Here is a 13,102-nt window from a genome sequence, read left to right as displayed (position 1 = left end):
TAAACTAACAGGCAAAGCAGGAGATTGCTGTATTGGTTATGGTGATTGATCCCAACTGGTGATTGATCCCCACTGTCAGTGGAAACTGGGTTGCTACTACACAGTGGGGTGGAGAGGAGTATGTCTGGAATGCACGAGGTCCCTGGAGTGCCTCTTAACCACTCCCGAGTCCTATACTATAAAAGTTAATGGAAAGCTAATGCAACACAATACAAGAAGGGCTGCTGATGGTAAAGAAGGTTTGAGTCACTGGGCTTCCTTCCCCAGTGGCTCAGCAGGTAAAGAATCTGCCTACAGTGCAGGAGACATATGATGTCCCTGGGTCCTGAACATTCCCTGGAGAAGGGAATGGCAACCCACTCCAATATTCTTGCCTGAAAAATTACATGAACAGAGGAGCCTGGCAGGCTGCAGTCCATGGGATCGCAAAGACGCAGACACAACTGAGCAACTAAGCACAGACACGTCAGGCAAGGAACAGTGACCGGATGAGATGACTGCAGAGGGCAAACAAAATGGTGATGGATAGTGGGAGAAGAAAATGATAAACACTAGCTGCTCTTGGTCACCTCATGACCAGTTATAGAATGAAAACTAGTAGTTATGAATATTTGTTCTGTATCTTTCTTAATATTTATGTATATAGTAACCAATTCTTCCCCCCTAGTCTTCTGTATTTAACTTAAGATATGTTATTACTGGTTAACCTTGTATTTCAGTATTTAAGTCACAAGATATCAAAGGGGAAGTACAACTCAATTAGGAAAGGAAAGAACTTTACTCGAAGAGAAGATAGACTTTGTATTCTGTTTTGAGGAGATAGCATCTTTTCGGTTGTATAAGGGATGGTTGCATCATGTTACACTGGAGTGTGATGTTGCTTTAATTCAGGAGTTGAATATGATGACAGAGCTGTGTGTGTACCATATTGACCAGGGGTGCCATGGTAGTTAGTACTGTGTCAGTTTACTTAAGCTGAAGCTGGGTATGGCTAGAATTGGCCGAAAGAGAATTTGTGTAAGCAGCCCTCACTAAACCTCTGAAGGTTTTTGTGGTGATATGCAGTGAGAGACGTGGAGGTGTTGGTGAGGTCCAGCCAGACTTTGATCTCCTTTGCTCTGCATTCAGCTGTTTTTTTCTGATTGCTGATAGTTTGGTTAACAGATGCATCAGGCCCACTCACTTGGTGGGAGACCTGAGCTTCTCAGATCTCTCCAGGAGTCTTTGCTTTGCAGCCACGTTTTTGTAGCTGAATGTGTCAGATGTCTCAAACAGACTCTCGTTGATGACTCTGATCTTCCTACTTCCCTTTGGGACCTTCACAGCTTTCCCAGCTAGTCCTATAATTGTGTAAGGTAAAATTCTATAATTATTCTGTAACTCACAGTGGTTCTACTTCCCAGTTTGAATTCTAACTTAATGCATTTTCCTTGTTGGTAAATATCTAGATTACTTTTATTGACTGCATGGTATTCTAATACATGAATATTTTAAACACTAATCATTGGCCACTTAGGTTGTTTCTGGTTTTTTTTGTTTTTCCTTTTTTGCTGTTTTAAACAAGGCGTGGACATTCTTGAACATACAGTTTCTTTGCACTTTGCCTTTTATTTAAGTAAATTCCTAGAAGTGAAGGATATATACATTTTATTTATTTATTTTTTTTGGATATATACATTTTAAAGAACTGTGATACTTGTTGTCTAATTGCACCCTCCAGCAGAATGTGAAAGTGTGTGTCCAAGCTGCACTCTTCATCATGGCTCTTTCAGTTTAATTCCTTTTAAGAAGAAATAAGATTATATGAGAAGATAGTTAACATGGAAGGAGTTGATGGAAGGAACCCAGTGTCTTGGACTCCTATGGAATATATTCTGTCAGTAATACATTTAACTAATTTTTTGTTTAAATGTAGTTGCTCTTTCTAAAATTGGGTTTTTGCAGGTTTTGCCTGTTTTTAATAAATATAATTCATTGACTGAGGCTATAATTAGGGTGAAACCTAAAATTTCAGAACCTAATTATCTAGTTATTGAAAGTGCCCTGGACGTATAAATTGACCTGTGAAGGTTTGAGAACATAATCTACGTTAGAGTTGAATTTGGAATGTTATTTAATGAGGATACTAGTTGTTGGTGGTTTTGTATTTGCTCTTCAGTTAAAGAGCATGCGCCACAACTCAGGTTCCTGCCCATCAGCGCTGTGTGACTCAGTAGGCAGCAGAGGTTTTCCCTGGATTTTGTTGGGAATGAAAGGATCATAGACTGTGAGCAGTTGCTTAAGTGGGAGGTGGTGGGGAGGAGCTATGCTGGGGTTACAGTGACTAGGTTTCAACTTGAATTGTTCTGCAAAAAATTTATTCTTTTTGCTGGATAAATACCAGCTGTAACCTGGTAGGGTTTCTTTTTATTTCCTTTTTACTTTTATTGGAATGGAAATTGTGTTGGAGAAAATTAGATCCTTTCACTGTTAGCTGGGTATTGCGAGTGTGCATACCCTGAGCCCCATGGCTCCAACCAGGATTTGGCCTGTGTGCTCCTCTCAGCCCTTGCCACAAAGGGATTCTGGATTCCCTCTGGAAATGTTCTCAAGCCAGACCTTTAAGTGGCCTTCAGCAAAATAGATGTTTTGTTTTGTGTATATATAACCCTTCCTTACAAGTATCGAAAGCTGACATTTTAAATCCTTAATTGACGGAAACCTTAACCTTATAGAGTATATTTTAGCAGTTCTAAGAAACTTTCTCCTCACCCCTACATTTTAAAATTTCTGTTCTTGGGATGCATTTTACAATTAATGTTGTCCTTAGAAAGCTATCAGCCAGGCAGCAGTTGTCATTGTTCCCACTTGTATGAATTTGGATGGTTTTACTGTTGGGATAACTGGATTATTGCAGCCTGTCATCAAACCATTTGAGGAAGGGCTAGAGTCAAAACGTTTAAAGACCATTTGAGGAAAGAAAAGAGTCTTGGGTTTTGTCTTAATTTTTTTTTTTTTTTGGTTACCCCCTTGTAAGATAGCACCAGCATCAAAGTTTGCAGAATTGGTGTCAGGAGTTTGGAAGAAAATCATGGAAATAAAGATGGAGCCTTATTTTAAAAGATGTATTGCTTATAGTGGGAAGTTTATAGCATCACCTGTTCTTCTAGCCACTCTGCTTAATCTGAATCTAATCATGAGGAAACAATCAGACAAATCCAGATTGTAGGACTTCCTATAAGACAACTGACCTGGAATTTTAAAACAAAGTCTGTGTTTTGAAAGAAAAAAAAAAAGGTCAGAGTTGAAGGGGATGTTCTAGATTTAGAAACTGAACAGACATGACTGTCAAGACTTGGGAGCTGTGTTTTGTTGGATCTTGAATCATACAAAATAAAAGATACAAAGGGTTTCTTTTGGAAGTTGGATGAATCTATAGCTGGTATTACTGTATGATTAAGAGTGACCTTCCTTGGTGGCTCAGACGGTAAAGCGTCTGTCTACAATGCGGGAGACCCGGGTTCGATCCCTGGATTGGGAAGATCCCCTGGAGAAGGAAATGGCAATCCACTCCAGTACTATTGCCTGGAAAATCCCATGGAGAGAGGAGCCTGGTAGGCTACAGTCCATGGGGTCGCAAAGAGTCGGACACAACTGAGCGACTTCACTGAGAGTGACATACAAAGCTCACCATCTAAATAAATCCCAAAGAGCATTTTCTGTTAAGTATAAAATAAAATTTATTCATAAGAAAGCATTCTGACATAATGGAGTTGGCCGGTTTTTCCCTGAGTGATACATAAAAATGGTGCATCTGACATAGCTGTTTTGTTGGAGTCATTGAAATATGGTGTGTTTTGGTAGATGTGGGTAATTTTTTAATGAATTACCATGAAATAGCTTCCATTCTATTAATATAATTGGAAAAACCTTATTTAAATATTTGAGATATTCTGTGGGAAAAATCACTTACTTTGGAGAAGTTTCTGGCAAGTTTGGATTAGAGTTAAGTTAAAGTTGTTAAAAAGATATGATGTGGTATCATTTCTACAAAGAGTGGGAGGAAAAGTAAAGACAGAAGCAAGATGGAGAAACTTTTTTTTAAAAAATGCGTAAGACCCCTGTTTTGTTACCTAGTTCGGTTCAGTACAGTTGCTCAGTTGTGTCCGACTCTCTGCGACCCCGTGAATCGCAGCACGCTAGGCCTCCCTGTCCATCACCATCTCCCAGAGTTCACTCAAACTCACTTTCATCGAGTCGGTGATGCCATCCAGCCATCTCATCCTCTGGCGTCCCCTTCTCCTCCTGCCCCCAATCCCTCCCAGCATCAGAGTCTTTTCCAATGAGTCAACTCTTCACATGAGGTGGCCAAAGTACTGGAGTTTCAGCTTTAGCACCATTCCTTGCAAAGAAATCCCAGGGCTGATCTCCTTCAGAATGGACTGGTTGGATCTCCTTGCAGTCCAAGGGACTCTCAAGAGCCTTCTCCAACACCGCAGTTCAGAAGCATCAATTCTTCGGCACTCAGCTTTCTTCACAGTCCAACTCTCACATCCATACATGACCACAGGAAAAACCATAACCTTGACTAGACGGACCTTTGTTGGCAAAGTAATGTCTCTGCTTTTGAATATGCTATCTAGCTTGATCATAACTTTCCTTCCAAGGAGTAAGCGTCTTTTAATTTCATGGCTGCAGTCACCATCTGCAGTGATTTTGGAGCCCCCAAAAAATGAAGTCTGACATTGTTTCCACTGTTTCCCCATCTATTTCCCATGAAGTGATGGGACCAGATGCCATGATCTTCGTTTTCTGAATGTTGAGCTTTAAGCTAACTTTTTCACTCTCCTCTTTCACTTTCATCAAGAGGCTTTTTAGTTCCTCTTCACTTTCTGCCATAAGGTGTCATCTGCATATCTAAGGTTATTGATATTTCTCCCGGCAATCTTGATTCCATCTTGTGCTTCTTCCAGCCCAGCGTTTCTCATGATGTACTCTGCATAGAAGTTAAATAAGCAGGGTGACAATATACAGCCTTGACATACTCCTTTTCCTATTTGGAACCAGTCTGTTATTCCATGTCCAGTTCTAACTGTTGCCCCTGACCTGCATATAGGTTTCTCGAGAGGCAGGTCAGGTGGTCTGGTATCCCCATCTCTTTCAGAATTTTCCACAGTTTATTGTGATCCACACAGTTAAAGGCTTTGGCATAGTCAATAAAGCAGAAATAGATGCTTTTCTGGAAAACTCTTCCTTTTTCCATGATCCAGCGGATGTTGGCAATTTGATCTCTGGTTCCTCTGCCTTTTCTAAAACCAGCTGAACATCAGGAAGTTCACGGTTCACATATTGCTGAAGCCTGGCTTGGAGAATTTTGAGCATTACTTTACTAGCATGTGAGAAGAGTGCAATTATGGGGTAGTTTGAGCATTCTTTGGCATTGCCTTTCTTTGGGATTGGAATGAAAATGGACCTTTTCCAGTCCTGTGGGCACTGCTGCATTTTCCAGATTTGCTGGCATATTGAGTACAGCACTTTCACAGCATCATCTTTCAGGATTTGAAATAGCTCGACTGGAATTCCATCACCTTCACTAGCTTTGTTTGTAGTGATGCTTTCTAAGGCCCACTTGACTTCACATTGCAGGATATCTGGCTGTAGGTGAGTGATCATACCATTGTGATTATCTTGGTCGTGAAGATCTTTTTTGTACAGTTCTTCTGTGTATTCTTGCCACCTCTTCTTAATATCTTCTGCTTCTGTTAGGTCCATACCATTTCTGTCCTTTATCCAGCCCATCTTTGCATGAACTGTTCCCTTGGTATCTCTAATTTTCTTGAAGAGATGTCTAGTCTTTTCCATTCTGTTGTTTTCCTCTATTTCTTTGCATTGATCGCTGAGGAAGGCTTTCTTATCTCTTGCTATTCTTTGGAACTCTGCATTCAGATGTTTATATCTTTCCTTTTCTCCTTTGCTTTTCGCTTCTCTTCTTTTCACAGCTATTTGTAAGGTCTCCCCAGACAGCCATTTTGCTTTTTTGCATTTCTTTTCCATGGGGATGGTCTTGATCCCTGTCTCCTGTACAGTGTCACGAACCTCATTCCATAGTTCATCAGGCATTCTATCTGTCAGATCTAGGCCCTTAAATCTATTTCTCACTTCCACTGTATAATCATAAGGGATTTGATTTAGGTCATACCTGAATGGTCTAGTGGTTTTCCCTACTTTCTTCAATTTCAGTCTGAATTTGGCAATAAGGAGTTCGTGATCTGAGCCACAGTCAGCTCCTGGTCTTGTTTTTGCTGACTGTATAGCACTTCTCCATCTTTGGCTGCAAAGGATATAATCAGTCTGATTTCGGTGTTGACCATCTGGTGATGTCCATGTGTAGAGTCTTCTCTTGTGTTGTTGGAAGGGGGTGTTTGCTATCACCAGTGGGTTCTCTTGGCAAAACTCTATTAGCCTTTGCCCTGCTTCATTCCGTATTCCAAGGCCAAATTTGCCTGTTACTCCAGGTGTTTCTTAACTTGCTACTTTGTTACCTAAGCAGGATCATTAAACCAATTGCAGTTAAAAGTGCAAGTCACTCAGTCCTGTCCACTCTTTGCAACCCCATGGACTATACCCATATGGTCCATGGAATTCTCCAGACCAGGATACTGGAGTGGGTAGCCTTTCCCTTCTTCAGGGGATCTTCCCAACCCAGGGATCGAACCCAGGTCTCCCACATTGCAGGCGGATTCTTCAACTGAGCCACAAGGGAAGCCTTATGTCTTGCAGTTAAGACATGGAGAAAGATTGTTCCTCAGAGCAAACATAATTTTCCGAACTTCCTGTCAGAGTTTAGGGAAGGGTTCAGGTGAGTGAGAAAAAGAACACTGTAGTTTAACTTAACCTGTTTTTCTGAAATGTTTTTAGACAGGCTAGTACTACAGGGCATGTTCCAGGTCTCTCAGTAGTCGGGCCCTAACTTGGAAATGGTGTTTTTAGCCTTAGCTTACAGGTTAATGTTTGGAAATAATGCCACCTCTTGTTTGGTTATTTAGAGGAAGCTGGATTTGAATCTGCATACATTGATGTCCTGATTAAAATCAGGGTCTTAATATTAGAGGAATTAAAAGGAAAACAGTCAGCTAACAGTTACTGCCATTATTGTGTAGCTATTGAAAATTCTTTTTTGAAAAAGAATAGGAATAGAAGAATAACACATGGGGAAATGCTCATCATACATTTTTAAATGAAAAAAGCAGGGTTAGTTTTGCATTCTTGTAAGATAAACACATGTACTTGAGAGATTTGAAGAACTTATACTAAAATGTTAGTAAGGTCCATTTCCATGATGGTGCATTAATTTTGTAAATTTCTCTCTCTGTTTAAAAAAAGGCAAAAATTAAACCATGCAATTTGTTTTCACCTAGAATGTATTACTTTCTAAGCATACTTACTGCGAGGATGTTCTTAGTTGTAATAGAGGGAGAGAGGTTTTTCTTCTGATCATAGGTGGAAGTTGAGAACGGGGAAGAGGAGGTGGGGTTAAAGATAAATGTATGAGTATGAGAGAGATTGCTTATAGCATCATCATTTCCATTTTAAACAGTGAAAAACAAGAGATTACTTTGCCTGTTTAGTCACCTTGAGGGGCAAGAAAAGGATGTAATAGGAGTAGGTACTGCTTGAAAAGGTTCTTTCCTCCAGCAAGCAGATCTTAACTCAGTAAAACTTGGTTTCCACAGGTGGATATGGGAGGAAGAAGACAGTTTTATATATGGGCTGTTGAGAAAATTCAGTTATCTAAGGAATTTCCTGTTAAGTTCTTGGCCTACATTATTTATTTTGAGTTTAGCTCTTTTAAATAATTAACTTTTCTTTTAAAGCCATATGTTTATTTCCATTTTAAGCCAACTTCCTCAGTGGCATAAGACAGGGATGGCAGATTGATTACAATCACATGTCACGTCCTAGAGTGATTAGTTAAGAGTGTTTAGACTTTTGGAGGAAGGCTGTCGTAATTGATTAACGATGTCTGTTTTAGCTCTGTGGAGAAGTCTTCCGATTTATAATCCATTTTGTGTGATCCTTTGGACATATTAAGGCTGCTTGGTAGATAATACAGCAAAAGTATCAAAGAATGAGGGAGACCAACTATTGGACACCAAACAAGTGAAATAAGTGAAAACAGTAATTCTTGTGCAGACTTAACTTTTAAATCCATGGTTTAAAGAGGAAATTAACTGTGACTAGAACTGCAGTCTCTCCAGTAAGGCCACAATCCATATATGACTATTGAGCTGTTTAAAATGTGGCTAGTTTGAGAATATGAATTTTAAAATTTTATTTAATTTTAATTATTTTAAATTTAAAAATGGAAGCAGTGTACAACGGTTTCTGTTAAGTACAATTTAATTTTTTTGTTTCAGTTCAGTTGCTCAGTCGTGTCCAACTCTTTTCGACCCCATGAATTGCAGCACGCCAGGCCTCCCTGTCCATCACCAACTCCCAGAGCCTGCTCAAACTCATGTCCGTCCAGTTGGTGATGCCATTATACCAATCATCATACCAATTTTTTTGGTAGGACTGCATTTTACTTTTAACCTTTGCATCCAAACAATGCAGGGATGCTTTTATGTCTAGGCCTGGAAGTGGCACCTGTATCTGCTATCGACAGTACTTAGTTAGCACATGCATCACCTCATGTGTATCTCCCCTCCCCGCTTGCTGAGGACATCAGGCCTGTCCTTTTAGCAAATTTCAATTTTACAGTACAGTGTTATCAACTACAGTCACCATTTAGGCTTTTTTTTGTTGGCTATTGGTATATAAAATGTGATACCATAAAAATTAAGTTCAGATTAATGTTTTCAGCTTAAATGCAGAACTACAGGTTTTTCTTCTTACATCAGAATGTCTTTTGAATTATGCCCCAAATCTCAGCTCTCAGTGACCTAAACATATTTAATGACTTGCTTTATTCCACACCACACAAACAGCAGTCTCTGGGTAATAATTCCAAAACTACCATCAGCAATAAAGTAACTGAAAACAGATTCAGTATTTTTCTTCCCTCTTTTAATTGTTTTTGTCCTAAGGATAAACCCCATTAGAAATGTGCAATCAAATTACTGTGCTTTGAAGCCACTTGTAGGATATTTCCTCTCTGGTTAAGCCACTAATTGGATGCACAGTTAGGCTCATTTGATTAATTTGACATTTAATTTTGGGGAATTCCTTTTTAAAATTTAATTTTGTTTTATAATTGTGTAAATTGTATGCATAGTTGCAAAAAGCAAATCTAAAAAACAAGGTATGTTTAAAGAATCTTATCCATATTCTTGCCAACCTGTTGACCCTTGGCCCCATATGCAATTATTTTTTAAAGATGTTATGTTTTATCCTTTTTTCTTAAAAAGTAAAGGAATATGTTTTTGTATCTTTTCCATTTCATAAGTGGTAGCATTCTATAAACATTTTTTTTTTTATTTTTCACCTTAGCAATATTCTGGAGATTGGGTGTGGTGGTAATAACAGTATCTCTCTACATTACTTCTTACCTGAGATTGGGTGTGGTGCTAATAACAGTATCTCTCTACATTACTTCTTACTGCAGTGTAGTACCCTAATGTTTGGAGATCCCATAATTTATTTGACCAATCCCCCATCAGTGGTTGTATTGGTTGTTTCTAGTCTTTTCCTATTGCAAATAGTGCTGTAGTGAATAATTACATATATATTTTTGCCAGTGATTCTTTGAGATTCCTAAAAGTGAGTTTGCTGGGACAAAAAATAAGCCCGTGTGTAATTTTGCTGGATATCACCAGCAGAGAGTGTATCAGAGTCTTTCCCTGCAACTTGGCAGAGTACGTTGTCCTGCTTTTAGATTTTTGCTGGGTGGATAGATGAGAAATATTATCTCATATTAGTTTGTGGTTGCATTGCTTTTTTTTTTTTGAACTCTTAGATCTGTTTCATTTTTTTCTATCCTTGGCCTTTTTGTTTTTAGATTCTATATTAATTGTAATATAAGTTGCTGGCTACCTTGCTTGCTTCCCACTCATCCCCTCCCTCACTCTCTCAGAGTTTATCACTTGTCTTTGAATTTTTCTCTGAAGTTAGCTTTGAACTTGGTCTCTGAACATTTCTTACTGTCTGACTGTGCACTGGAGTTTGGGGAAAACGGATGGGTAAAGGATGGGGTCATAAGAGTACAGTAGTTTTTGTGGAGATGAGAAGCTTGGTTGTAATGGTTAACAGGTGGTTTGGTTTCTGATGTTCACTGATGTAAACAGGATTGTAAGATAGAATGGATTTAGTCCATATCATTGTACTAGTGGATGTTGTGATTTTTGTTGTTGTTGTTAAGTTACCATTTGTTAAGTAGAGCCCTGGGGTGTCATGGATGGTGAGCTCAAAGTTCAACAAAAGACTGTAAGGGAAAGTGAAATGGAGAAATTTATTACTCACAGGTCCTGGAGGAGGTTCATAGCTTGCCTTGAGGGGACACATGGGGAGGTCGGGGCAGGCAGAGAGTAAGCCAGCAGGACTTGAGACACCTGCCTTTATTAGGGTCAGAGGATGGAGTGCTTTGTGGTTCATCAAACTGGTCTGCTAAGTTCTTTGATTCAGTTGGGCTTTTCTATTAAAAAAATATAATTCTAATACTGCCTTTCTTTTTTTTTTTTAATTTAATTTTATTTTTAAACTTTACATAATTGTATTAGTTTTGCCAAATATCAAAATGAATCCGCCACAGGTATACATGTGTTCCCTATCCTGAACCCTCCTCCCTCCTCCCTCCCCTACCATCCCTCTGGGTCGTCCCAGTGCACTAGCCCCAAGCATCCAGTATCGTGCATCGAACCTGGACTGGCATCTCGTTTCTTACATGATATTTTACATGTTTCAATGTCATTCTCCCAAATCTTCCCATCCTCTGGGATATAATACTGCCTTTCTATAGAACAGATGTTTAATGAATGTTAACCAAAATAAATATTGGGCTTTTTTGTTCTTATTTCAGGCTACAGACAAGAGAAAAGCTTTAGAAGAGACCAAAGCCTATACAACCCAATCCCTAGCTAGTGTCGCTTATCAAATAAATGCATTGGCTAACAATGTGCTCCAACTGCTGGACATCCAAGCCTCTCAGCTCCGGAGAATGGAGTCTTCCATCAATCATATCTCACAGGTAACAGCTTGTAAAAACTTTAAATTCACATTTAATTAACTAGCAGCATGGTAGGTAGCCTGGAAATATGGATTCCTTACTCATCTTCTTACTGACTAGTCATTATCACTTTCAACTTTAGCTTTGAGTTCAGTAAGACTATTCTGTGTGTGTGTGTGTGTGTGTGTATGGTAAAATACACACCCAGTGGTTACTGGTCTGTGGCTTTGTGTTAGTATAATGCCGACCTTACCAAATAACATTGGACAGTGTTCCCTTCTCTTCAGTTTTAAGCAAAGTGGGTGTAGAATTGATTTTCGTCTATTAAATTGATTTTCATTCTGGTCTTAATTCTTTCTTTCTTTGTCCTTACCCATTTACCCTAAATGCTACATTTACTATGTATGTTTTTTTCCTGTAGTAAGGGAGTTTTTGAAAGGCAGTAGATTGTATTGTTATTTATTAAAAAAATTCTAGAACTTAGCACTAAACCTGTCATATTCTAAGCATTCAGTAAGTATTTGTTAAAATTTCTCTTTAGGAAGGATTGGTCTGTATACTATTCAGTACAATACCTGGAAATAGTTAATAAACATTTGAATAGAGAAATAAGTCCCATGGGCATGTCTTTTGGGTGGCATTGAAGGAGTGATGTTTAAGTTGGGGTTTGATGGGAGTCTGTGTATTTGATCATACGGACATGGAGTACAAATGCATTCCAGTCGGAGATAATGATCTTAGACAAAGTCATGATGACTTGTTCAGGGTGACTAAGATATCTGTTTTGTTTAGAATGAGGAATGTACCTGGAGCTTAGTTCTGAAAGATAAATCTGAAGTTCTAAGTTAAAATTCATTTCTCTCTGATTTGTTTTCATCGATGAAGCTGAATAATGGCTTGCATTTTGTTAGCAGAGTGGGTGTATCCTTTTGCTGCTTCTCTTATCTGCTTGCTGGGAAATATAAAACTCCTGAATCAGAGCAGCATGCTGAGCAGAAAAAGAGAGTATCCATCTTCCCTCACCATTGTCAGATGGCAGACTGATGTGATTCAGCCCTGAAGCGAAGATGGGAGTATCCTTCGAAAACTGAAGACTCTGTTCTTTACTTTCAAAGCAGACAGCAGCTATCCTGCCTCTGTTCAATATGCTTTTTGGAGAAATGAATCACCCAAACCCACATTCTGCCTCAGATAATCTATTTGGGGTGTTGAGGAAGCAAACCTTCTGTGCCTCTTTTCTGTAATCTGTTTGTCTCCCTACTAATCACAAAGTTTGGGCTAAACCGTATTTTTGTTGTTGTTTAGTCACTGAGTTGTATCCAACTCTTTTTGACCCCATGGACTTTAGCCCACCAGGCTCCTCTGTCCCTGGAATTCTCCAGACAAGAATATGGAATGGGTTACCATTTCCTTCTTCAGGGAATCTTCCCAAACCGGGGATTGAACCTGAGTCTCCTGTATTGGCAGGCGGATTCTTTCCCAGCCATTGGGAAGCCCAAGCCATATTTTAGTTCTGTCCTGATTAATAGTAATAACTGAAGACTGCTCTCATCTCACTTAGAATAAAGGCTGCGTTTTTCTAAAAAGAGGCTGGAGTCTTCCTTTTTCTGGTCTGATAATAAGAGGTTAGTTTGGGAGCCTCTTTGCAGATCTTCTGACCTTTTGGTTGTCTCTAAGCCGTGCCTCAGGCTACAGCTTGAACCTCCTAGTCAATTGCTGAGTCTTTACAGTTGCCAGTCTTGTTTCAAAGCCTGGAAATGGTTTTTTGCTTCCTATGGTTTTAAACCTCAGATGTCTTAGTGTGGTATAAAAGGCCCTTTGGTCTGGTCTCTTCCAACTCGCATCACATTCCTGCCATGCTCAACTTGTTGAAGTCTTCTAAACATAGCATGCAATTTTGTGCCTCTTTTCTGTAATCTGTTTGTCTTACTTGGCATTAACTTTGTTCTGACTCTGTTCTGC

At 39.2% G+C, this 13,102-nt stretch overlaps 1 protein-coding gene across 16 annotated transcripts in view; it reads left to right on the top strand.

Annotated features, from left to right (window-relative positions):
- Positions 1-13,102, top strand: part of ABI1 (abl interactor 1) — an 88,089-nt gene that overhangs the window by 21,677 nt on the left and 53,310 nt on the right. For all 16 annotated transcript variants that reach the window (XM_086334730.1, XM_086334728.1, XM_086334724.1 and 13 more), the window contains exon 2: positions 10,994-11,161. In XM_086334730.1, the coding sequence (XP_086190856.1) occupies positions 10,994-11,161 (168 nt within the window). The remainder of the gene's footprint in view (positions 1-10,993; positions 11,162-13,102) is intronic.

The sequence above is a fragment of the Bos grunniens genome, chromosome 13, assembly GCF_055505025.1.
Source record: "Bos grunniens cultivar Pamir isolate PY7600 chromosome 13, Bosgru_T2T1.0, whole genome shotgun sequence".
NCBI lineage: Eukaryota > Metazoa > Chordata > Mammalia > Artiodactyla > Bovidae > Bos > Bos grunniens.
Note: the sequence above shows the minus strand (reverse complement) of the source record. Positions and strands in the feature narration are given on the sequence as shown.